At 42.6% G+C, this 23,729-nt stretch overlaps 1 protein-coding gene across 1 annotated transcript; it reads right to left on the bottom strand.

Annotated features, from left to right (window-relative positions):
• Positions 1-1,310: 1,310 nt before the first annotated feature.
• INHBA (inhibin subunit beta A) lies at positions 1,311-23,729 on the bottom strand. Its single transcript, XM_030203866.1, has 2 exons — positions 23,267-23,729; positions 1,311-4,184 (listed from the first exon to the last, which is right to left on the bottom strand). Exons 1-2 carry the CDS (start codon positions 23,652-23,654, stop codon positions 3,298-3,300), a joined length of 1,275 nt encoding a protein of 424 aa, XP_030059726.1. The 5' UTR covers positions 23,655-23,729; the 3' UTR covers positions 1,311-3,297.

Here is a 23,729-nt window from a genome sequence, read left to right as displayed (position 1 = left end):
TTTTAATTGCTACTGGAGTGTTAAGATAAAACATTTATAGCTTCTGATCAATAATTGGTTTTCAACTTGATATGTTTTTTTTTTCTTTTGCAAACTGCAAACAAGTCTGTAAAACATATTTGTATAAAAAGCACATAAATGAATAACCCATTAGCTCTACTATGTAAACTAAATATTGTGAAATAAATTAAATAGAAAACATAGCTATAAGCATGTACTTTGATACTTATACACAAAGGGAAATTTCTTTGCATCTCATTAGATACATACATACGTACAGCTATACACAAAGACAGACACGAAAGATGGTGGCCGAAAAATAAAAATTAAAAAAAATAGAATAGTACCTTCCCTCCTCACTCCAAGAAACATTTTTTACTAACATCTTTAGAAAACTATGTATATAAATATTTAAAGTTATAACCTTCCCATGCCCTATTGGATGGACATTGTAGGACAGGTGTTGGAAATTACATTTTATAATACAACTTAATTACTAGGCAGGAAATGAGAGACTCATCACAATTTTTTGCCATGTGAGGGCTAATTTTTTAATAAGATGCCTATGTGAAAAGTCCGAAAAGGTGCCTATTTTACACCTATTTAATAAAGGCAACGTGGCCTCCTTTTACAAAACCGCACTAGCGATTCTGAAGCGGCAAATGTGACAAAGCCCATTCAATTCCTATGGGCTTTGTTGCATTTTCTGCACCAGAATCACTAGCTCTGTTTTGTAAAAGGAGCCAATAGGCAGCTATGTACCTTTAAAATAGGCTCCCAGAACCAGCCTCAGTCACGCACAGCTATTCTCACAAATTTACACCTGCATTAAGGTATAAATTTGATGAATACATACTTATTTTATAACATATGCATGTTATTGCAAAGCTGCCTCTCCTTTCTTAAGCTATGCCCTGGGAACACCTATGACGGTCCACATAAAAGTACAAGCCAGTTTTTAAAGCATCTACTTTTTATGTGTATAAATTTACGCACGCTTATCAAAGCCTGTTTCTGTATAAAGGGGCCCTTTTACTATGCTGCAGTAAAAGGGGCCCTGCGCTAGCAGCAGTGGCCATTTTTGCCGCGTATCAGGAACTCTTTTACCGCAGTGGGTTAAAAAGGCCAAAAAATGAAATGGCCGTGCGGTAAGTTCGCACTTGCCGCATGGCCATTTCAGCGGAAGCACTTACTGCCACCCATTGAGGTGGTGGCAAGGGCTCCCATGCTAACCCGAAGGTAACCGGGCAGTGTGCGATGCTGCCCAATTACTGACGGGTAACCCCCCCCCCCCCCCAAGAAATATTTCTTAAATATTTCTGCTAGCACCAGAAATGGTGTACGCTGGGGTGGAATTACCACCGGCACCCACATTGGGCCGGCAGTAGTTCCGGGTTGCCACGGGGCAACCCTTTAGTAAAAGGGCCCCAAAAACAATGCTCTGCAATGCAGATAATTCTTTATAAAATTACTTCATAAACACTAGTAATTCTTTAAACAATCAATACTACATCATTCCAACAGTACATCTATGTACTTACTTATCAGATCTCATTCCCCTTCTTTTGGTCTTAGAAAATCATAGAGTCTCCATCTGTCTCCTTCATTTTTTTTCTTGCTAAAATTATACTATTTATTATGTATTTTTGAAATAACCAAAACTCTGAGCCTCTCCATATAATCACAACACTCTTTAAAAATAATCTCCCACCTGAGTTCACTCATCAGCTATTTGGCTTGTATTTCATGTTCATCCATTAGGATGTAATGGAGTGATGTTAGTATCAAATATTTGATTACGAAGAGCCGAGAAACCTCTGATTACCTATCATGTGGGCATTTACACAGCAGAGGACCCTACAGAAAACAATTATTTCAAAACAATAGAAACTAGAAGAAAAATAGTGAATATTGACATTCTGCGTATTTTGTCCAACTATTGCCCTAACTTACACCAAACCGTTGTAGCACAATTGCTATGATCTATAATTCTACAGAAAAATATGCCTTACATCATTGGAGACTAGACTTCTATAAATATTCACGGTTGTCTGAATTTGTTTCACTCTGCTGGCACAATTTAACATTTTAGAAGTAAAGAAAAAAATGATGTTTTTCAAAGAATAATTCCATTCTTTTGAAACCAAGGAAATTGTCTGTCTCGAAGTGCTTTGCTTTCTTTTTTAGTATTAAAATCCCCTTTTAGAAATTGGCTTCTAACAATGTTCAGTTACTTAACTGTGCATCCTGGACATTCTGCTCTTCACAAATGCACAGGAGTCAAGTTCAGACTAGTTGGCAAGTCTTTCTGCCTCAATGCATTCCTGTTTACCCTTTAACCCACACTTTTTTTTACTTGTTGAACGAATATCTCAACCATAAACAGACTGTTAAAGGCTCATACAAACATCTTTGGTGTATATGGTCTATTCTTTAACCAGGTACAAAATAATAATAATCATAAAAATAGTTATATTTGTGTGTGCTGACGCAGTTCTGGTATAGCTCACGTTAAGTGCAGCCTTTAAACACCACTGTGAAAAATGCTTGTTAAATAAGGATTAGACAGGTCAAACACCATTGTAGTGCAAATAGTAAACAATCCCCCCACCCCCAATTTTTTTGTTGTTTGGGGTGTTTTTTTCGTGTTTTTTTTTCTTTTTTATAAAACAGAGAAATGTTTGGCTCCCATGAGCAGTCAAACATGTTCCTTTCAAGTATCTCTCGTCAAATTATAACAAAAATTAAACTTGATACTGTTCTTCCACTAAAAATAGTCTTTCTTTCTCTCTCTTTTTTTTTTTACTCAGGTAAACAGTTTCAAACCAAATTGGTTGCATAGTTCTAAGATCTGTAAGCACCTTAGTGAAATGTTACTTTGTGGTCTCTGAATTTTTGCTGAAATAGTGCAGAGGACAAAGTTTTGAACACCTGCGCTTTATTTCTTAACCAAAGTAATCTGACATCTATATCTATATCTATCTATATAGATATACATATAGATATACACATACACATATATATATGTACATATAAGCTCATTTTTATATGTATGCATGTATATATTTGTATGCACTGCAGAAATATGCCAAATGAACACGCTATTCAGAAACGTGGCTGTCTGATCATTTAATGCCAGGTCGTCATTTCAGACAGTCAAATTTAGCTGCAGGCTTGACTAAATGAAGTCCTCCTTCCTTTGTCCTTAGTCTTCTCCTGTGGTCTATAGGTTGTGATCAGATCATTTTAGTTTGACTTTATTTCATTTTGCTCTCACTAGCACTACTGCTATTGTTTTTATGAGCAACCACATTCCTCCACAATCATGTTCTGGATGTCTTTTTTGATGATATTCTGCCTGTCATCATAGTAAAGCATGGACATTGGCCTCAGCTTCGTGGGGACACAGCAGGACTTGATACTGGTGAAGGGGCTATGGCCCCTCATGCGGTAATGATTGACAACCGTGGAGTGAAAGGAAAGAGAGGAGCCCGAAGTGCCAGCAATGTGATTGGGGCAGTCTCCCTCGCAATAGTTGGCATGGTAGCCAGAAGGTGCTATGATCCATTCGTGCCAACCAATGTCCTTGAAGTTCACATAAAACTGCTTCTTGCAGCAGATGTTGTCTTTTCCATCACACTCCAAGCCACGTTTTCTCCTTCTGTGAGGAAGCTCCTCTGACTGTCTGGCCAAGATCATAAGGAAAGGCCTGTGGGACTGTTCCTTCTCCTCTTCTTCTCCTCCAGCCCCTGTACTTGTTGCCGTGATTCCCCCACCTTCCTTCTCTTGCCCTTCCTTCTTCTTCTTTTTCCCTACTAGAACAGGAGTGGCTCCAGTCTCCTGGCACTGACTGCATGCTATTCGGATGTCCAGTGAAGTTGTGCCTTGATCCAAGAGGCCTTGAATGCTTTTGGAGATAGGAAAGGTATGCCAGCCACTTCTCTTGGTATCGACAGCTTTTTCTGCTATAAGAAACTCATTTTTTGCCCTTTCTGGCCTCTGTTCCTCTTCCAGGCCCTGAAGATCTGCTCTTTGTTGCTGTTGATATAGGCGGATGGTTACTTTGGTCCTGCTCCGGTTGGACTTGGAGAGTTTCAGAAAGAGCCAAAGCTCAGCTTGCTCCACCAGTGACAAATTATTGCCCTCCTTGGAGATCTCAAAGTGCAGGACTTTTTTCGAAGGTCCTGCATTAAAGAGAAACAAAGAAGAAACACACTGATGTTAATTTGATCTGTATCTGATGATCATCATCACAATAAACATTTTGACAGTTTTTACAGTACTTAACATTTTAGGTTCTGAGATTTTCCTTGTTCTCATCTACACTAGGTGCTGGCATCTAGCCTTCTTGTAAGTCACAAGAAATAGGCCAGCTCAGTCCTGCTTTTCTTTAATTTGCAACACAATGATGAAATCTGTGACACAAATCATTACTGCAAGTACCGGATGACCAGGGAATTTGGATTATGAACAAACAGGTCTAGTGATCCAAACAGAGGTGGCTACCCCATTTCCCAATATAGCCCTTTTCTTGCAATACAGCTCCCTACTTTAAAATAATGTTAGCATTTGATTTCTTTTAAACTGTATGGAGGAAGCTACTCTTCATGCCAATGATTTGGAGACTCTCTGATTCTCTGAAGAAAGCTATTTTTCCTTCGATGCAAATACTATCTGTGGATTCTGTTTTTAATTTCATGTGCCCTGCATAAGGTAATTATAGTACTGTAATGGTAAATATACTGAGGAATGAGCTAAAAGCCAAAGAATGGCATATTTTAGGATGGTTTTCTCCTATGAATAAACTTGCTGGCAGAAGGAGGATGATCGTGAGCTTGATGATGAGGGGGAGTTCCTTTGATAAATACTCCATGTTCTTGGCAGAACTTGAAATGAGTAAGACGTTCTGTTGGGTGATTTGATCATGAGAGCATGAAGTAGTACTTATTTTAATGTATAATACAATATACCAAAGTGCAGAGGTTTTGTTCACGGGAAAATGTCCTGCTATATCAGGGTAGGCATATGGACTTAGTTAGTTCTTCTCAAAGAGTGTATTTTGCTGTGTGGAAAAAAAAAAGTGTTGTATGTTTTTCTGTGGCTGTCGATAGTTGGTTCTGGAAAGTGTTAACAGCAGTCTCAGGGTTTTAAACATTCACTCTCTGGGCAGAAAGATAGAAGAAGCAAGCCATTAGTGAAATATTAAAACAGAGCAAGGAAAGATCAACATCAAAAGCAGTCAGATGTAAGGATTGGGAAGGTTACTGAAAGAATAATACTGTATGGACTGAGCTGCCATTCCAAATAAGTCAATTAAGTCAATGGTTGGACGTTTTGGTAAACAACACGTAATACAAACTCTTTCTTGTTCTCTTGCTCTCTCTTTCACTCTCATTGCTATTCTAGAGTCTTGTTTCTGAGTTTGGAAACTGCCCAGGACACCAGAGACAATAATTTTTCAAGGTCACAGATATCATCAGATTTTGAGTAGCCACAAGGCATCAGTTTTTGGATTCAGTAGGAAAGAGAGAGTGAGAAAGAATACATTTGAGCTATCGTTGGATCTAGCACATATGGTTTCAGTGAACTGGTTGATGGAGACCGTTGCAATGACCCTCTCAGAATGGTGAAATGTGGTCTCCTTTATGGAATTAGATACTATCTGTGCCACTGCACAATGCTTTTGGCTCTTTGGGGGTCTCTCTGTAAGTAAAGGAGCTGTAGAAGTGAGCAAATGAAAGCTGAAAGTACAGCTGATGAGTTTTGAGCTTAATGAATGGGTTCTGCCATCATTCAAATTCTGGCAAAGCAATAATGAGCCTTATGATTGATAAGCCTGGTGCTCCTGTTCCAGAATGGATAATTTGCATACCATTGTCTATTAGCCTAATGGTTAGTGTGGTGACCTAAGCAGCAGGGGAACCAGGTTCAATTCCCGCTGCAGCTCCTTATAATTCTGGGCAAGTCACTTAACTCTCCATTGCCCCAGGTACAAAATAAATACCTGAATATATGTAAACCGCTTTGAATGTAGCTGCAAAAACCTCAGAAAGGCGGTTTATCAAGTCCCATTTCCCTTTCCCTATTTGAGATTCCACATGAAATGTTGCTACTATTGGAGATTCTAGATGGAATGTTGCTATTCCACTAGCAACATTCCATGTAGAAACCTGCCCTTGCAGATCAACGGTGCGGACGCGCAGGCTTCTGTTTCTGTGAGTCTGATGTGCAGGACGTCAGACTCACAGAAACAGAAGCCTGCGCATCCGCACCGCTGATCTGCAAGGGCAGGCTTCTACATGGAATGTTGCTAGTGGAGGAGTAGCCTAGTGGTTAGTGCAGTGGACTTTGATCCTGGGGAACTGAGTTCAATTCCTGCTGCAGCTCCTTGTAATTCTGGGCAAGTCACTTAACTCTCCATTGCCCCAGGTACAAAATAAGTACCTGAATATATGTAAACCGCTTTGAATGTAGTTGCAAAAACCTCAGAAAGGCAGTATATCAACTCCCATTTCCCTTTCCCTATTTGAGATTCCACATGGAATGTTGCTACTATTGGAGATTCTAGATGGAATGTTGCTAGTGGAGGAGTAGCCTAGTGGTTAGTGCAGTGGACTTTGATCCTGGGGAACTGAGTTCAATTCCTGCTGCAGCTCCTTGTAATTCTGGGCAAGTCACTTAACTCTCCATTGCCCCAGGTACAAAATAAGTACCTGTATATAATATATACACTGCTTTCATTGTAACCACAGAAAGGTGGTATATCAAATCTCATTTCTTTTCCTTACTTTGGATCACTTTCAATACTGTATTTGAAAGTTAGGCATTTAGAATGTCAGCATAAGGAGCCAGTGTTTTTTTTTTTAGATGTACTCATTAAAAGGATAGTTAATTTGTACACTCGTTTGGGTGATGACTGAATGGTCACCAGGAATGTGGTTTGTAAATAATAAATTAAATTAAATATTTCTAAGTGACAAAAGGCATACCCTCCGGATTCTATATAGCGTGATTTATGTTGCACGTGCAAATCCAGTCGTATTCTAGATTTGCGCACACAAATGAATTAGCTAACAAGTCAATCAGCACCAATAAGTGCCACTTAACAAGCAACTATTGACACCAATTGGCATTAATTAGAATTTATGTGAACTGTCTAAGCATATTCTATAACGTAATTCTAAGTCACATAGTTGAAAAGGGGGCATGGCTATGAGTGTGGAATGGGAAGGTCGCAGGTGTTTCTAAAATCTATCCACATTGTTATAGAATACACCCAGTCCGTGCCTAATTTAGGCATCGGATTTACACCAAGTTTTGCTTGGCGTAACTGCCCGTGACTAAAATTAGTCACGCAAATGGGCACTTGTGGAAATTTAGGTTTATTCTATAAAGTACACCTAAAGTTAGGCATACTTTGGAAATTACGCCTAAGCGAATTTCATTTCAGCACCGATTTTTTAGATGTAATACATAGAATCTAGTCCATAATGTTTTTTTAAACCTTTGTCATTGCCAGAATAATGAAGGCACAGTGCAATAGTAAGAACAATTTAGTTTACTCTAATTCAGAATACAATCACAGACCATTGTATATACACAACTTCCATATAAAACACTGGTCTTGCTTGTGGCATACCTTCCTCACTATTAAAAGCTGAATAAAGGTGGGTGTAGAATCTCTAAGAGCTGTATTTAGACTCTGTGTAGAAGCTGAGAGAAACAGTAGTGCTATCTGACTTGAAGGTACCCTGATGTCCTAATATCTAAGCAATAGGTAACAAGGGTTTCCTTGAAACACACGACTAGACTTTAGAGCAGACTATGTGGTTGGGATGGCTTTGTTTTGGAAATTTCAAAAGTTGTTTTTCATAAGATTTGAGTTTGTGCAGGTTCTTCTGCAGCTTGGGTTCAGGGAACAGAAAATGACGTCAACTTAGTTCTGCCCTTCATCTCAACACTCTCATACTGCATCATGTCTAGAACACATATGTAGGGCCAGATTCAGTACATGGTGCTCACAATTAGGCGCTGGGGAAAATCCTCACTGAGTGTCCTTTATAGAATAACGCAGATTCCTACACCCAACTTTGAGCACCAGGACTTTTGCTAGCTGAAACCTGGTGTAAATCCTGCCCTAAATATTTGGAAGGCCCCTGACCTGCCCATTTCCATTCCCCTTCCATGGCCACATCCCTTTTTAGGTTGCATATCAGACATTTTGGGCACACAGTGTTATAGAATAAGCACATAGGCTAATTAGTTTTCACACGCACCTGGCTCTATGCCCAACTTTGGGTGACCTATATAGAATCTGCTAAGTACTGTACAAAGATTTGTTTAACACTTGTGAGCAAGCAGTGCACAACAGCCACAGACAGGGTATCAATTCCATCTTCTTTTTAGAAAGTACAGGATTTCTTACTGCCCTCAATTTTCCTTATACCCAGGGGTGTCAGAAGCATCCAGAAAGACTAATTCAGGCCAGAGCCACCAAGAGGTCGGATGCCAGAATGCCATACCATCTTGAAAAGGGGTCTGTTCCCTACACCCATACTCCCACCCAAATGAAACTGCACATAGCACTGTAGCTCAGGTCTGTGCACTTTAATAGTGGAATCACCTCTCACTATGACAGTCTGCTGTTACTTTGATTTTTTTTTAATTTAAAACTGGTATGGTAAAGCGACAGCTCATTTTGCATTTCTGGTTTCTCCTCAAGCTGAGCTAAGAAAGCAAGCTGCATTGCACTGCACTGTGCATTCAGTCTACAAAGAGCAATCCTTATGACCATAATAAGTGTCTTTAGGAGTCAGATCTATAAAGAATGCTAAAAGTTAAGCACCAAAATCTGTGTACTAAATTAGTATTCTATAATGGCATCTGGGCATCAAGATTCCATTATAGAAAAGAGTATAAGATTCCATTGCAGAACAGAGTATAAGATTCCATTATAGAATAGACTATAAGATTCCATTACAGAATAGACTATAAGATTCCATTATAGAACAGAGTATAAGATTCCATTATAGAACAGAGTACAAGATTCTATTATAGAATAGACTATAAGATTCCAATATATAATAGAGTAGAAGTCAGCACTATCACCTACGCCATGTAGAAGGCAGGTGTAAATGTTATCACCTAAATATTACCACTTACACATACAACTTACAGAATTCTATAAGTTTTGCACATAGGTGTGTGACCCATCTATGTCCTGCTCATGTGCAACCCCCTTCCAATTACGCACTAAAGCACTAAGGCGCTACCTTTTAAACAAAGAAAACAGAGAAAAATGTAGGCAAACACCATATGGCCTATCCAGTCTGCTCATCCATGTCATCTACTCTCCCTATCACTCCCTTAGAGATCCTATGTACTTATTCCAAGGTCTCGTGAATTCAGATATAGTTTTCATCTCCACCACTTCCACCATGAGGCCATTCCACAAATTCACCATCCTTTCCGTGAAGAAGTATTTCCTCAGATTACTTCTTAGTCTATCCCCTTTCACCTTCATCATTTGCCCCCTTGTTCCAGACCTTCCTTTCAATTGAAAGGGACTTGCTTTCTGTGCATTTATGCCGCATAGGCATTTAATTGTCTCTATCATATCTCCCCTCTCCTGCCTTTCTTCCAAAGTATACATATTAAGATCTTTAAGTCTGACCCCATACGCTTTATGATAAAGACAACTGACCATTTTAGACCAACTCCATCCTGTTTATATCTTTTTTTTAAGGTGCAGTTTCCAAAATTGTATGCAACATTCTAAATAAGGTCTCACTAGAGTCTTATACAGGAGCATCATCACCTCCTTTTTCCTACTGGCCATTCCTCTCCTTATGCACCCAAGCATCCTTCTAGCTTTCATTGTCATCTTTTCTACCTGTTTGGCACCTTAAGATCATGACACAATGACTTCCACACAAGGAGTAGAAACTTAGAGAATCTATATTAAGGCATCAGGATGAGACCCAGTGCAGGGCCATGTTTTGGCTGACCCCGCCTGCTTCAGGGGTCACAAAACACCACTCTGAAACTTCAACGCTGTGTATGGTGTCTGGTATAAAAGCTAGATGTTTCACAAAGATAAATGAAGCACTGTCAACAAAGAGTCAATGTGTTTAAAACAAAAGCCAAATCAAGTTTCTACTTCTTGTGTGGAAGTTGTTGTGTCATCTTCTACTTCTCCGATGTTCCTTAGATTCCCATAAGGGTTGTTTCCTGGGGGGGGGGGGGTTCCCTTTGAACACACCTTAAGATCATTACATACGATCACCGCAAAGTCCTGCTTCTCTTTCATGCACAAAAGTTCTTCACTCCCCTAAACTGTACTGGTCCCTCGGGTTTTTGCAGCCCAAATGCATGACCCTGCATTTTTTAGCATTAAATCTAAGCTGCCAAATCCCAGACCATTCCTCAAACTTCACTAAATCCTTCCTCATGTTACACACACCATCAGGAGTGTCTACCCTATTGCAGATCTTGGTATCATCCGCAAAGAGGCAAACCCTACCAGACAGCCCTTCAGCAATATCGCAAAAATGTTGAAAAGAACCGGCCCAAGAACCGAATCTTGCAGCACACTGCTGGTAGCATCCTCCTCTGTTGCCTTCCACTCAACCAGTTCCTAACCCACTCAGTCGCTTTAGGGCCCATACCAAGGGTGCTCAGTTTATTTATTAGTCGTCTGTGCAGAACAGTGTTGAAGACTTTGGTAAAATCTAAAAATACCACGTGTAGCGCTCTCCTTCGATCCAACTCCTTGTTCTTACAGTCATAGAAATTAATCAGATTTGTCTGACAAGACCTGCCTCTAGTGAAACCATGTTGCCACGGGTCTGGTAATCCATTGGATTCCAAAAAGTTTACTATTCTCTGTTTTAAAAATGTTTCGATTAATTTACTTACCAAAGAAGTCAGACTTACTGGCTTGTAGTTCCCAACCTCTTCCTTACTTTCACTTTTGTGGAGAAAGATCTCCTCTGCTCTTCTCCAGTTCTCCAGGATCACTCCCAACTCTAGATTATAGAATAGCTCTTAAGTACAGTTATGCACATAACTGCTGTTTAACCCCATTTTAGGCATTCAACTTCCATTTGAGCACCAAAAATTAAATGCTCAATTGGTGTCCACCTTGTGTTGCACTATATATAATAGGGGGGTAGTAATGATAGAAACAGGTTGTTAACCAGGGAAGCCAGAGTTCAAGTCCCACCTCTTCCAGTGATACTTTTCCCCAGATTCTATATGGGTCACCTAAAGTTGGGCATGGAAATTTTAGTTAACAATAAATAATTGTAGTTAATTGGCAACAATTTTCATTTATGTGTGCATCTGCCCTAGTCACAATTCTATAACATCTGTGCCTATCATTTTTAGCGTGCAACTTAAAGGGGCATGGTCTTAGGAGGGGTATGGGTGGATCAGGGGGTGGTCCTAGAAGTTAGGTGTGATGTTATAGAATACTGTGATTTGTGTGCACAACTGCTGAAAAATAGACACCAGCATTTGCACCAGGTTTCAGCAGGTATAAATGCTGGTACCTAAAGTAAAACTATTGATAAATTGTTCATATAAATGCTTGGACTACCTGCCTTTTGAAACTGAGAATTTGAGGCATTTCAAATGTGAAGATTGCCAGTGGTGTTCAACCACTATAGAGGGGATAGATTCAAAACATTCTGGCCCTTCTCGTATCACAGCTTGAACTCATATTAATTATCAAACCAGAAACATTGTTTACGTCATTGTCTGCCCGTGCCAATTGTCATTCGTTGGACGTTCAAGTCGACCTATTAGAGTATGGCTTACTGAACAGGATCAAAAATAACATTTGGTCAGCTCCCTTGGTGCAATATTGGCACAATTTTCGTCATCAGTTGAGTGACATCAGATGGCGTATTTTGGATAGTGTACAGCTAGGGTGGGAGGGTGGTAATCCTGAACAATTGTTAAACTACAAAGAACAACACTGGATTTTTTTTCCTCGGAATGCTTCAACCACAGGGGCTGAATTCAGAATTGGAACGATGGTGTACTGATCAGCCCTGGAGCTGGAGAAAGTAAGCCCTAAGTCCTAGTCCAGGTAGACCAATGACAGCCGACACACCCCTGGGTTCTTCACCTCGACCAACTGCCGTTCCCCAGAGATTGAGCCCCCTCCCCCATATTCAGGCAGCCAGTAGGACCAGTAGACAGCCAGGAAATGTCAATGTCAGAAGACAGGCACAGCTCAGGAAGTAAACAGACTGGCAGCAGGTAGCGATCAGTAGTCAGTTTAGGTCAAAGCAAGCAGTGTAGTCAGAAGTCAGCTCAGGTCAAGGCAGGCAGCAAGCAGCATGGTCAGAAGTCAGCAAGGGTCAAGGCAGGCCGCAAAGTCATAGCAGTCAGACAAATAAAAGCTGACTCACAGAAGCAGCAAAAAGCTGTTGCCGAAGCCCAAAGGAAGCTGCGGAGCCGGCAGAAGAGGAAGCACATAGCTGACATCACAAAACGTCCGATGGGCTGTCGCCATCAAAAATGTATGGGCAGAGCCCCCTCCAAGTGCTACAGAGACACACACATGAGAGAAAGGAAGCTGCACTGCAATGCCCCCTGCCAGAACGCGCCACTGTGAGCAAATGACTCTGTGTCTCCTTATCACTATTCACAGGTGCTGCCTGCCATCGGATACCCCCCAAAGTGCACCCAATATGCTCCCAAGTATGAGGATGCAACAGTACCCCCTCCTTAAGCCTCTCCTCCATTCCCAGGACCCAGGTTTCCTTGGGAAACAGGTATGAAAATCAAAGAGCAGGGTAGGTGCATGAACCAGATTAACTGGTTTCCATGAGTTCTCTTCAGGTCCATAGCCTTTACAGGCAATCAGATAATACAGATGGTTTCTCTTCCTCTTGGAGTCCAGGATTTCTTCAACTTCATATTCTGGATCGGGATCTGGTGCTGGACCACTAGGCACAGGATGTTCAGGATACCACTTGGAGGTGATAAATGGTTTCAACGATGAGACATGAAAGGCGTTCTGGATTTTCATAGTGGAGGGTAAATCATAGCGCCAATCAGTTCTTGTATTGCGAAGGGTCCGATGAACCTAGGACTGAATTGCTGTGAGGGAAGTCAAAGATAAAGATGTTTTGTGTTTAACCATACTTTCTGCCTGGGATGAAATAGGGGGGCTGGTCTCTGAAGACGATCAGCTCTTTTCTTGAAGGCAGCAGATGCCCGTTGTAGATGTTGGTGTAACTGTCTCCAGAGGGCGTGGAAGTTGTAATGGAATGTGTGGATGATGCCCATACATAGCAAAGAAGGATGAAGTTCTGGATGACTCATGAAAGTGACTGTTATAGGCAAATATAGCCCCACAGATGTAAGGTAGTCCAATTATCCTGCTTCTTCTTGACATATAGGTGAAGGAAGTTCTTTAAGGTTTGGTTTACTTGCTCTGTTTGTCCATTGGCCTGAGGGTGGTAGGCAAAGGTGAAATCCAAGGTAATGCCAAGGTGGGAACATAGTTGACGCCAGAATCGAGAGGTGAACAGAACCCCTCGATCACTATGGATCCGAGATGAGAGTCCATGTAGACGAAAGATATTCTGGAAAAATGTCTGTGCTAGGGTATTGGCAGAGTGTAGCCCTTGCAGAGGAATAAAATGTGCCATTCTAGTAGTCCACCAACACCCAAATGACATTGTAGCCACTGGAGAGGTGGCGATCGGTAATAAAGACCATTAATATCTCCTCCCAGGGACTCATGGGTGTAGATAATGGCTGAAAAAGTCCCCATGGATGACCATGAGATGCCTTGTGTTGGGCACAGTTGGGACAGGACTGATTCATCCGTGGCCACCAGTAATGGTGGGTGATCTGATGAAGGGTCTTTGAAACTCCAGGATGTCCAGTTAATTGTGAAGAATGAGCCCATTGCATGACCCTGCATTAGGCATGACTTGGCACCAGTGTTCTCCCTAAAGGGGGAAAGAAATCCGAATTACCCATGACCCTAGCAGGGTCTATCAGGTACTGTGGTTCCTCCTGCAGTTGAGTTCAATCGAAAGATCTAGATAAAGTATCTGCTCTAATATTTTTCTCTGCCAGATGGAAGATGAGGCGAAAGTCAAATCGAACAAAGAACAGGGACCATCTGACTTGGCAAGGGTTCAGTCATCTGGCCTGCTGCAGATAGGTAAGGTTTTTGTGATCAGTGAAAGGATGGGCAACCCCTTCTAGATGATGTCTCCATTCTTCTAAATCTAGTTTCAGTGCTAGAAGTTCTTTGTCTCCCACTATATAATTGTTTTCTGTAGGAGTGAATGTCTTGGAAAACAAAAAACAAGGACGTAATGGGCCCTTAGAGTAAGTCTGGGAGAGCACCACCCCTGCTCTGACTGAGGAAGCATCCACCTCGAGGAAGTACTTCTGTAGCCAGGACCTGCCCACCAGGGGATGTACTATCCTCTCGCACCGAGGATACGTCTTCAAGAACTTCTGCTCAGGCAGGACAGGTTAGGACTGCTGTTGTAGTTGGTGACTCGATCATTAGGCATATAGATAGCTGAGTGACTGGTGGACATGAGGATTGCTTGGTGACATGCCTGCCTGGTGTGAATGTGGTGGACCTCACGCGTCACCTAGACAGGATCTTAGATAGTGCTGGGGAGGAGCCAGCTGTCTTGGTTCATGTGGGTACCAATGACATAGGAAAATATGGGAGGGAGGTTCTGGAAGCCGAATTTAGGCTCTTAGGTAGAAAGCTGAAGCCCAGATCCTCCAGGGTAGCATTTTCAGAGATGCTCCCCATTCCATGTGCAGGACCCAAAAGGTAGGCAAAGCTCCAAAGTCTCAATGTGTGATTGAAGGATTTAGATTCGTTAGGAACCGGGCAAAATTCTGGGAAAGGGGATGACTGTTCCAAAAGGATGGGCTCCACCTTAACTGGGATGGAACCAGGCTGCTAGCACTAACTTTTAAAAAGGAGATAGAGCAGCTTTTAAAATAGAATGGGGGGAAAGCCGAGAGTCGCCCAGGAGTGCATGGTTTGGTATGGAGTATAAAGTCATGCCACAGACGATAACCGTTGAACATCATGGAAGTTAACCATAACAGGATGAACAAGCGTCAGGCAGAAGTGGAAACATGTGGAACCCCAGGCTGTAATTGCATTATTTTTCCAATCTATGCATGAGGAATGAAGTTGTAACCAGGGAAGACCCAGAACTATGGGATGGATAGATTTAAGCTGAACATAGAACTGGATTGTCTCATGACGTAGCACACCCACAAGTTTGTGCGTTGATCTTCCTGATGTCTTTCGGTGTCACATACAGAATCCAGCCCTTTGCGACCTTGGGTAAGTCACTTTAACTTCTATTGCCTCATGCACAACTTCAACTGTGAGCCACTCGGGCAGGGAAATAACGCATGTTCCTGAATGGAACTCACGTTCAGGTCAGATTCAGAAAAGGTGAGTAATAACTCCAAACCCATGTTGCAGTTAACCCTCACCTTAACAGTGAGCGCAATATAGCTCACTGACAAAAGGAGAGCTATACTGCAATGACACAATGGTCTACATTCTATATATGGTGCCTATAAAATCATCGCCGAGCAATACCTGCTTAAACAGTATTCTATAAGCCACACCTTAAGTCTGGTGTGCTTTATAGAGTGTGCGCTTAAGTGGAGAGTCACATGTAAATTTAGGCATGGCCATTTGTACTAATGAAAATGTGGGGCAAATGCCTGTGCCTAAATTTAGGCGCGGAGCACCATTATTCTGTAATTACGTGTGTAACTCAAACCCACATCCCCATTGTGCCTCAAAATGCCCATGACTCTCTCATTTCCATGTCCCCTTTTTTGGATCATGTGTATATTTTAGACGCAGATCCCGCACCCAACTTTTCGTGCATTGATCTCAATTAAATCGAATTAGTGCCAATAATTGCTTGTTAAAAAGCCAATTATTGGCACTAATTGGCTCATTATTCTGTTAAATTGCAGGTGCAAATAGGGAACATGCCTGAATTTGTGCGCACAATTTTTGGTGACCTTTATAGAATCAGTGGGTATATGCAAATGGAGTGCTCTAAATTGTTTCTTTAAGTCCTTCCTCATACAGGCTTAATGAAACATGACATATACACCTTCTTCCATCTCCGATTTTCCTTTTTGTCATGAATTGTCTAGTTGTTTTCTCTAGTTGTTTTCTTTTACATCTTGAAATCTGAACTAAATGTTGCCTATGTTGAACTGTACAGTCTACTTCCTTTTGTTTATTGATAGAGAGGCGTGGAATTGGGAGAAAAAAATGAAGCCCAAAAGATGTTTGCAGTTGTCACAAAGTGGAAGCAAAATGTTATAGAACCCTAAAGGGCCTATATGCAAGGCAACATTGCATCGATCCTTATGCAGATATTAGCTAGAATCGTAATGCCTGATGTACAAAAGACAGAAAGGGCTGGATTTAGTAAATGGCACTCAATATTTGGCTCTGAATGATATTCCATAAAGGGTGTTTTGGGATGGCTGTACTTTACGGAATAGCATGTAGCACTGGGATCTATCAGGGGCATAGCCAGACTTCGACGGGAGGGAGATCCAGAGCCCGAGGTGAGGGGCACATTTTAGCCCCCCCCCCCCCCGACGCTGCCGACCCCCCCCCCCCCCCCCGCCATTGCCGACCCCCCTGCTGCCGCCACCACCACCAACAACAACTTTGACCCCCCCCCCGACGACGACCCTCTCGACCTCCCCTCCTGCCGCCAACCCTCCCCCGCCATCGCTGTCGCCAACCCCCGCCAGCCAAGGTCCTTTTCTTCCAGCGCAAGGCTTCGTTCTGTTTCTGAGTCTGACGTCCTGCACGTAGAACGTGCAGGACGTCAGACTCAGAAACAGAACGAAGCCTTGCACCGGAAGAAGAGGACCTCGGCTGATGGGGGTTGGGGTCCCCAACAGCAAAGGTAGGTGATGGCGGGTTAGCGGCAGGAGGGGGGTCGAGAGGGTTGTCGGAAGGGGGGTCCAGGGCCAAATCTATGGGGTCTCAGGCCCTGTGGCCCCATGTAGCTATGCCACTGGGATCTGTGCTCAACTTTGGGCGCGAGGAGCACAGATCCCCAGAATACTGTAACACTGCTCACATTTTAAGGGAATGTCACTGGACCCGTCCATGTCTCTCTCATCATTATGCCCCCTTTGCAGATTCACATGGAAACACTTAAGCGCTATTCTATAAATGGGCACGTAAGTGTGTTTTTGCACAGATCTGTCATTTCTGCCCCATTTCGGTGCCTTGCATCTATTAGAATGCTTGTCCATGCTGAATTTTCAGCATATAAGCAGCACCTAATGTTAGACACCATATATAGAATTTGCCCAAAAGCTTTTATCACATTGAACATTAAATATTCACCCACACTTCTGATTCTATTTAGTATGACTTCAGTTGCATACGCAAATCCGGTCGTATTCTGGATTTGCATGCACAACTTAATTAGCTAACAAGCCAATTAACAAGCAATTATTGACACTAATTGGCATTAATTAGAATTTACATGCACAACTAACCATATTCTATAACATGATATGTATAAATTCTAAGTCACATAGTTGAACAAGGGGGTGTGGCCATGGGTGTGGAATGGGTGGGTCGTTGGTATTTCTAATATCTATATGCATTGTTATAGAATACACCTGATCTGTGCCTAATTTAGGCATCGTCATTTATACCAAGTTTTACTTGGCGTAATTGCTTGTGACTAAATGTAGTCGTGTGGACAGGCACTAGGTGTATTCTATAATCTGTGTGGAAATTTAGGCGTATTCTTTAAAGTACACCTAAATTTAAGCCTAATTTATAGACTACACCTAGGCATATTTTTTTTGGTTCCAGTTTTTTTAGGCATGATATATAGAATCTAGTCCTCAATACACAGGTCATTCATAGGGAGTCATTACACTGGTCTACGCAGATCTGTTACTGGTAGGGCAGCTGCACTATGAATGGGGAATAAAACAGGCCCAATGGAAGCTGACATGAAGAACATTTGATGATCTGGTCCACCCATCCCACGCGTTCCCCCATCTCACTGCAAACAAGGGCCTCAATTGGGTGGAGTGCACCAGTTCAGACCCTTGTTTGAAGCAGAAAGACTTAATGGTCACTGATCAGCTTACCTATCCCTCTCATGGTGGGTTAATGCAAATTACATTTCTTAACCTGCATTAATGATATCTGAACTGCTTAACAAGCATTTGTGGGCTACAGGGTTCATCTTAACTTTGTGTGTGTGTGTGTGTGTGTGTGTGTGTGTGTGTGTGTTAAGCCACATTGAGCCTTTGTTAACATTAAAGTGGGATAACATGGACTGACATACCAAAGTGTGTCAACTGTTGAAAACAGTATCCTCCAGATTCTATATATGGCGCCAACAACTGAGCACGCAAATTTGGGCGTGCACCCAATTTGCACAAGCAATTTCACTAATAAGCCAATTAGCACCAATAATTGGACACTAACAATCAATTACTGGCATTATTTGGCAACAATTTGGATGTGCGCATGCATCTTGCTAAGCGCTAGTCTATAAAGATGTATGCGTAAATCTTTTAGCTTGTGACTGAAAAGGGGGTGTGGCCATGGGAGGGGCATGGGTGGATCAGGGGTGTTCAGTGCAGGTGTGCATACTGTTATAGAATTTGGTGGATCTACCCCTTATTTATATGTAAGGATTTACACCAGCTTTCAGTTGGTGGAAATCCTCGAGCCCAAAGTTGAGTGTGGATTCTGGTGCTATGAATTATTCTATAAATGGCACCGAACTCAGAGAGCCATTTATAGACTAGCGGTCAGCGTGCATTTTTTTGCACCCAGATTTGGGTGCATTTACAGAATCTAGTCCCATATGTGGGTTTGTACATTCTACAGATGTTAAACACTTAAACATCTGTAGAATGTGCAAACCCACATATGGGACTAGATTTTTAAATGGTATTTGCATTAGTGATAATATGCCTTAATCTATAGACCCCTGTGTTCTTTCTGAGACAATGCAAAAAAAAAAGACAAAAGCTACTCCTAGAAGAAATAGAAAGGCCATTTTACAAAGGTGCAAAAGAGCATGTGCCTAATTGGCATTACTACCCGGCTACCAAGTGGCCCGGGCAGTAATTCCAAATTTGGCGCATGCCAAAAAACATGCAGTAGAAAATATTTTCTATGTTCTACCATTGGACACCTACCCGGTGGTACATGGCAGTTGACACAATGCTGCTTGCTTACCACCCAGGTAGTGTGTGAGACCTTACTGCTAAGTCAATGGACATGGGCTGGTTTCAATTTTAGCGCACGTCCATTTTATGGTCCCTTAAAAAAAGGTCCTTCTTCCTGGACATGGTTTAAAAAATGGCCCAGCGTACTCGCACTACCGCAGGCCACTTTTTACCATGGCTTAGTAAAAGGGCCCCAGATTTACTTAGCATGCCCTCTGTCAGAATTCACTTTCTTTACTTTGTAAATGGGCAGGCTAAAGGGATGAGAGCCCCTGGGCTTGTCCTCAAAGGGGTCCTTGCATTCATGGCCCTGCCTGCATGCATGCATGACGAGATGCAGCTCCAAACTGTCCATCCTATACAGGCAGCAACTCCCCCTCCCTTGACGAGAAGCTGTACTGATGCATTTTCCCTGGCCTCATAACCCTTTGAAAAAAAGTAATGTTTTCATAGAGGAAAACCACTGCATAAGGAAAAGCAGAAAAGCTTATTATAAAATGTAGTATGATTAACTACTGTAAAACAAGAGATTTCACAATCACTTCTAAAACTAGTGTCTCCCCCCAATGATCTTCTAGCAAGCCTCTAACATATCAAATTGTCAAATGTTTCCAATTTTAGATGCTTCTAAATGTGTTCAAGGCATTTAGAGGAAGACATTTTTCCACTTGTGAACATGCCTGCCTTTTCAAGAAGATAAGAAAGAGGCGGGAGGGGGGAAACGCTCAACTAAATGAGATTTTAAATTAAAACAAAACAAAAATGCAGAGTCAGGATTTGACTAGACATGGATGCGGATTTCAACCGAACGGAAAAGTCTATAGCGTTCGCCCTCTAGTGGTCACTTCTAGATATGCTCTCAGCCAGTAAAGATGCTGAGCGAAATCGGTGTGAGGCATCTTTTAGTCATATTACATAACCTAAGACCTAAGAAAGGGGGGAAAAAATAAAAGTAGATAAGGGTGACATGACTTTGAGCAAGTCCCCTGTATATGCCTGGCCTATTTTTTTCCAAGCAAATTAGTTTAGCACCGGTTCATACTCAAAATGGGGAAAATGCCTTTTCTTTCTGCAAATTTTGCACTCTGAGGTGTTGAGTTTATATGTTGCTTCTGTTCCTCTGCTGACTGCCTCTGGCAACTCATTTTGCAGTTTGCTAAGTTACCAGCTTATTAGTTACTGACACAAAAGCTGCTAATAGCATTGAAAATTACTACTAGCGCAACTATGTGGTTGTGCATTTTTCATATAAAAGCAAAGCAGAAGAAATTATGACACCGAATCCTTTAATACTAAATAATTGATCTGTAGATTTTAAAGTAACCTATGGCTGTCTTAACGGATCTTAACTCCGGAAGTCTCTGAGCTTCACTGGTTATCTTGCACTGCTAACTGTAGCCCGGATTTCTATTTGGGTGGACGGCAATGAAATAGAGAACGGTTTGCTAAAAATTTGTCCTCGGTTTCAAGAATACCTATGCAAGGCAGGAGCTCAAGAAATGGTGTCCTCAGATGACACCAGCGAGTTCCATGATTTCTTTCTCCCTCCTTCTTGCTTCTCGCCACTCTCTCCTATTTATGCACAGAGCGTTCCCTGGTTTTGGAGTGAAGTAACGATTCCGTGACAAAGAATTCAAATCGCAACAGAGTTCAATTAGCAAATGAAATAGTGCAAACGTATACAAGCACATATGGCACGTGAGTACAGTATAGAATTGCTTATATGTCTTGTCGTTCTTTTCTGTGTGACATCCATCCACTCGCCAACACATTTTTTTTAAAGTACTGGGGTGTCAGATGCCCAGACAGCTGCTTTGTGGTACGATCCAGTACATCCCCTTCCTTAACTTTCCTCCCCTGATGAGTCGGAAACCCACAGAATACTAGCCGTGTTCAGCAATCTTACAACGAAGCGCATGTTGCACGTTTGTCGGAAAGTGGCTTCCAATGGATGCGTGGGGAAAGTGAAGTTCTGCGTGTCACACTTCGGTGACAAAGCTGTACGCATTACTGGAATCATTTGCATGGGAGGCTGCACACTGACAAAACGGTAGCAGGCTAACCTTTAGAATGCTTGATGGCATTCACGAACGCACCGTTAACATCAGCCTTGTATTTGAATGACTAGTTTAAGCTGTACAATCAAGAATTGGCATCACAAGACTGAAAATATGAGTTGTTCTTTGCATCCTTAGCTGGGACGTTAGGACATGTCAATAACTGAAATCTCACGTTCTTAAGCATGCTATGGACACACGATTGTGTGTTCCTATCCCCAGCAGGATAGCTTGTCCACGTCCAGTATTATTCAGCAGTAACCTGTAATTAAACTGCCAGGTAACCGCTGCTCAGAACAGACCTATACGTATTTCGCAAGGGGCAAGTCAGACTTATACGTTTACACGATCGTTCGAGATCGTCTTTTCTCGCTCCACCACAGCAACCGATGTCCTTTGAGATTCCCAGCCATCGGGGCAACTGTTAAGAAGTCTGGGAAATAGCTCCGACAGATATTCTCATATCTCGTCAAAGATCCGTGGAATGGGGAATATTTTCATTGCGTGGGGAGGGGACTCTGTCCAAAAAATCAGTACGCGCAGCCTGTCACATGTGCAATGCACTCCTAAAACCTTTCTCCAATCCCAAACTGTGTAATCTATCTATTCTCTTCTATTTAGTGTGAGATAGATAGATAGATAGATAGATAGATAGATAGATAGATAGATAGATAGATAGATAGACAGACAGACAGACAGACAGTGCAGCCGAAAAGCAGGTGGTCAGTGCGCAGGCTTCTCCCTTTCCCTAAGGAGAAGAGAAGGCATTTCAATTGCACCCTGAAAACCAGACGGTTTCTTGAACTGGGGAATACAAGGGTAGTGGAAGCACGACCACCCCCCCCCCCCCACACACACACACACACACACCCACCCACTCGGAAAGCGCCTTGCACGAAGGAGCGCAGTGCCGAGCCCGAGGCAGGACTGACTGACTTGTCTGCCTGTCTGCTTTGCAAGCGAAGATCTGAGTCAACAGGTTGTGAGCACTGGAAACTCTGAGCACTGTCCCACTGTTCAGACGGCTGCAGCAAACTTTAAAAATAGGGATTCCCGTTCCCCTGCCTGCTTTGCCCAACCACCATCTGCTGGTCCCGACCGTGATCTGCCTCCGAAATGGGTGGAGAGAATGGGCAAAAAGAATCGTAATACGATACAGCTTCTCTCGTTAGGCCAGGTCTTTAAAAGAGGTTGGGGTTGTAACAAATCTTGAAAGAAAAGTGCTAGAAAGGGGATTTGACAGCTAGATCACCCCCCACCCCCTCCCCGGTAAGGGAATCTACAGATTCTGTGGTCTGAACTTTTTATTCATATGAATGACCTGGAGAAAAGGGGGTGAAAACATATTTTTATGAAGGTTGCATTCTTTTGGCAGCAGAAACCTTAGCAGCTGAAGAAAAATTAAGCTGCCCCCCCCCCCCCCCCCGCGCAAAAGTCACAACCGGGCTACTGCACGAAACGACTGTCCTAACTGTATGCATTTGCTTTCAGTTTCACTGCAAGATTTGGCAACCGTAAGAGAAGTGACATATGGACTACCTGGCGATGTAACACCGACTCTGTTCCTGGGAGAAGCCCTTAGCAAAGAGCCTACCGTAGTCTGCCTCTTTCTGCCCTAGAAGCCTCTTGAAGGAAACTGTAAATCTGCCACTGCTATTTTCAAGGACCATTTTGCAGCCAACGAGCCCTTTAGAGTCTGCAGTGCTGCCTCACATTTCCCAGACCTTTTTTTTTTTTTTTTTGCACTGCTTTTGCAGTTTGACTCTAGCAAAACTAAACAAGTGATCTGCAAGCAAAAGCTCAATCAGCAGAAATTCCTTCTCTCCCCTCCCCACCACCATCACTTTCCTCCGGACTATACTGACTTGCTGTAACTTTCTCGTTTTTGAAGTCCTGCCTCATCTCTCTCTCTCTGCTGCAAGCCCCCATCATACCTGCTTCTGCGAAGGTGATGATCTCGGAGGTTTGCTCTAGGCGTTCATTCATTTGCGCTCTTCTGGAAATGTCATCCTCAATTTCCACGCCGCCGTCCTCTCCCACCTTGGCCACATGCAGCTTCTTGATGGCGTTCAAAAGAGCCGCCTTGGGTACCGGCCGGGTGATGCGGGGTCTGTCCCTCAAGTGCAGCATGTTCAAAATGTGCCTCTTGACCGCCTCCACCATGTCAGACTGGGAAATGGACGCCTCCTGCTCAAGTTTGGCCAGGGCACACGATGGGCAGTCGCTCGCCTCGCTTTGCCCCTCGGCTCCAGGAGTCGGGGAACTCCTCACTATAATCCAGCAGAGCAGCAACAGAAATCCTCTCAGCAAAGGCAAGGGCATCCTGGCAGCGACAAAGTGGTGGTGATCCCCCGCCCCCCCCCTTTTTTTTTTTTGTAAAAGGTCCCACTAGTTCTG

This window comes from Microcaecilia unicolor, chromosome 1, assembly GCF_901765095.1.
Source record: "Microcaecilia unicolor chromosome 1, aMicUni1.1, whole genome shotgun sequence".
NCBI classification, from domain to species: Eukaryota; Metazoa; Chordata; class Amphibia; order Gymnophiona; family Siphonopidae; genus Microcaecilia; species Microcaecilia unicolor.
This window is presented reverse-complemented; position numbering and strand designations above follow the sequence as displayed.

Coding starts and splice junctions, on each gene's coding strand:
- INHBA (XM_030203866.1), bottom strand. CDS start 23,654: ATGCCCTTGCCTTTGCTGAGAGGATTTCTGTTGCTGCTCTGCTGGATT. Junction 4,185..23,266: donor CATCACCTTCGCAGAAGCAG/GTATGATGGGGG, acceptor TCTTTAATGCAG/GACCTTCGAAAAAAGTCCTG.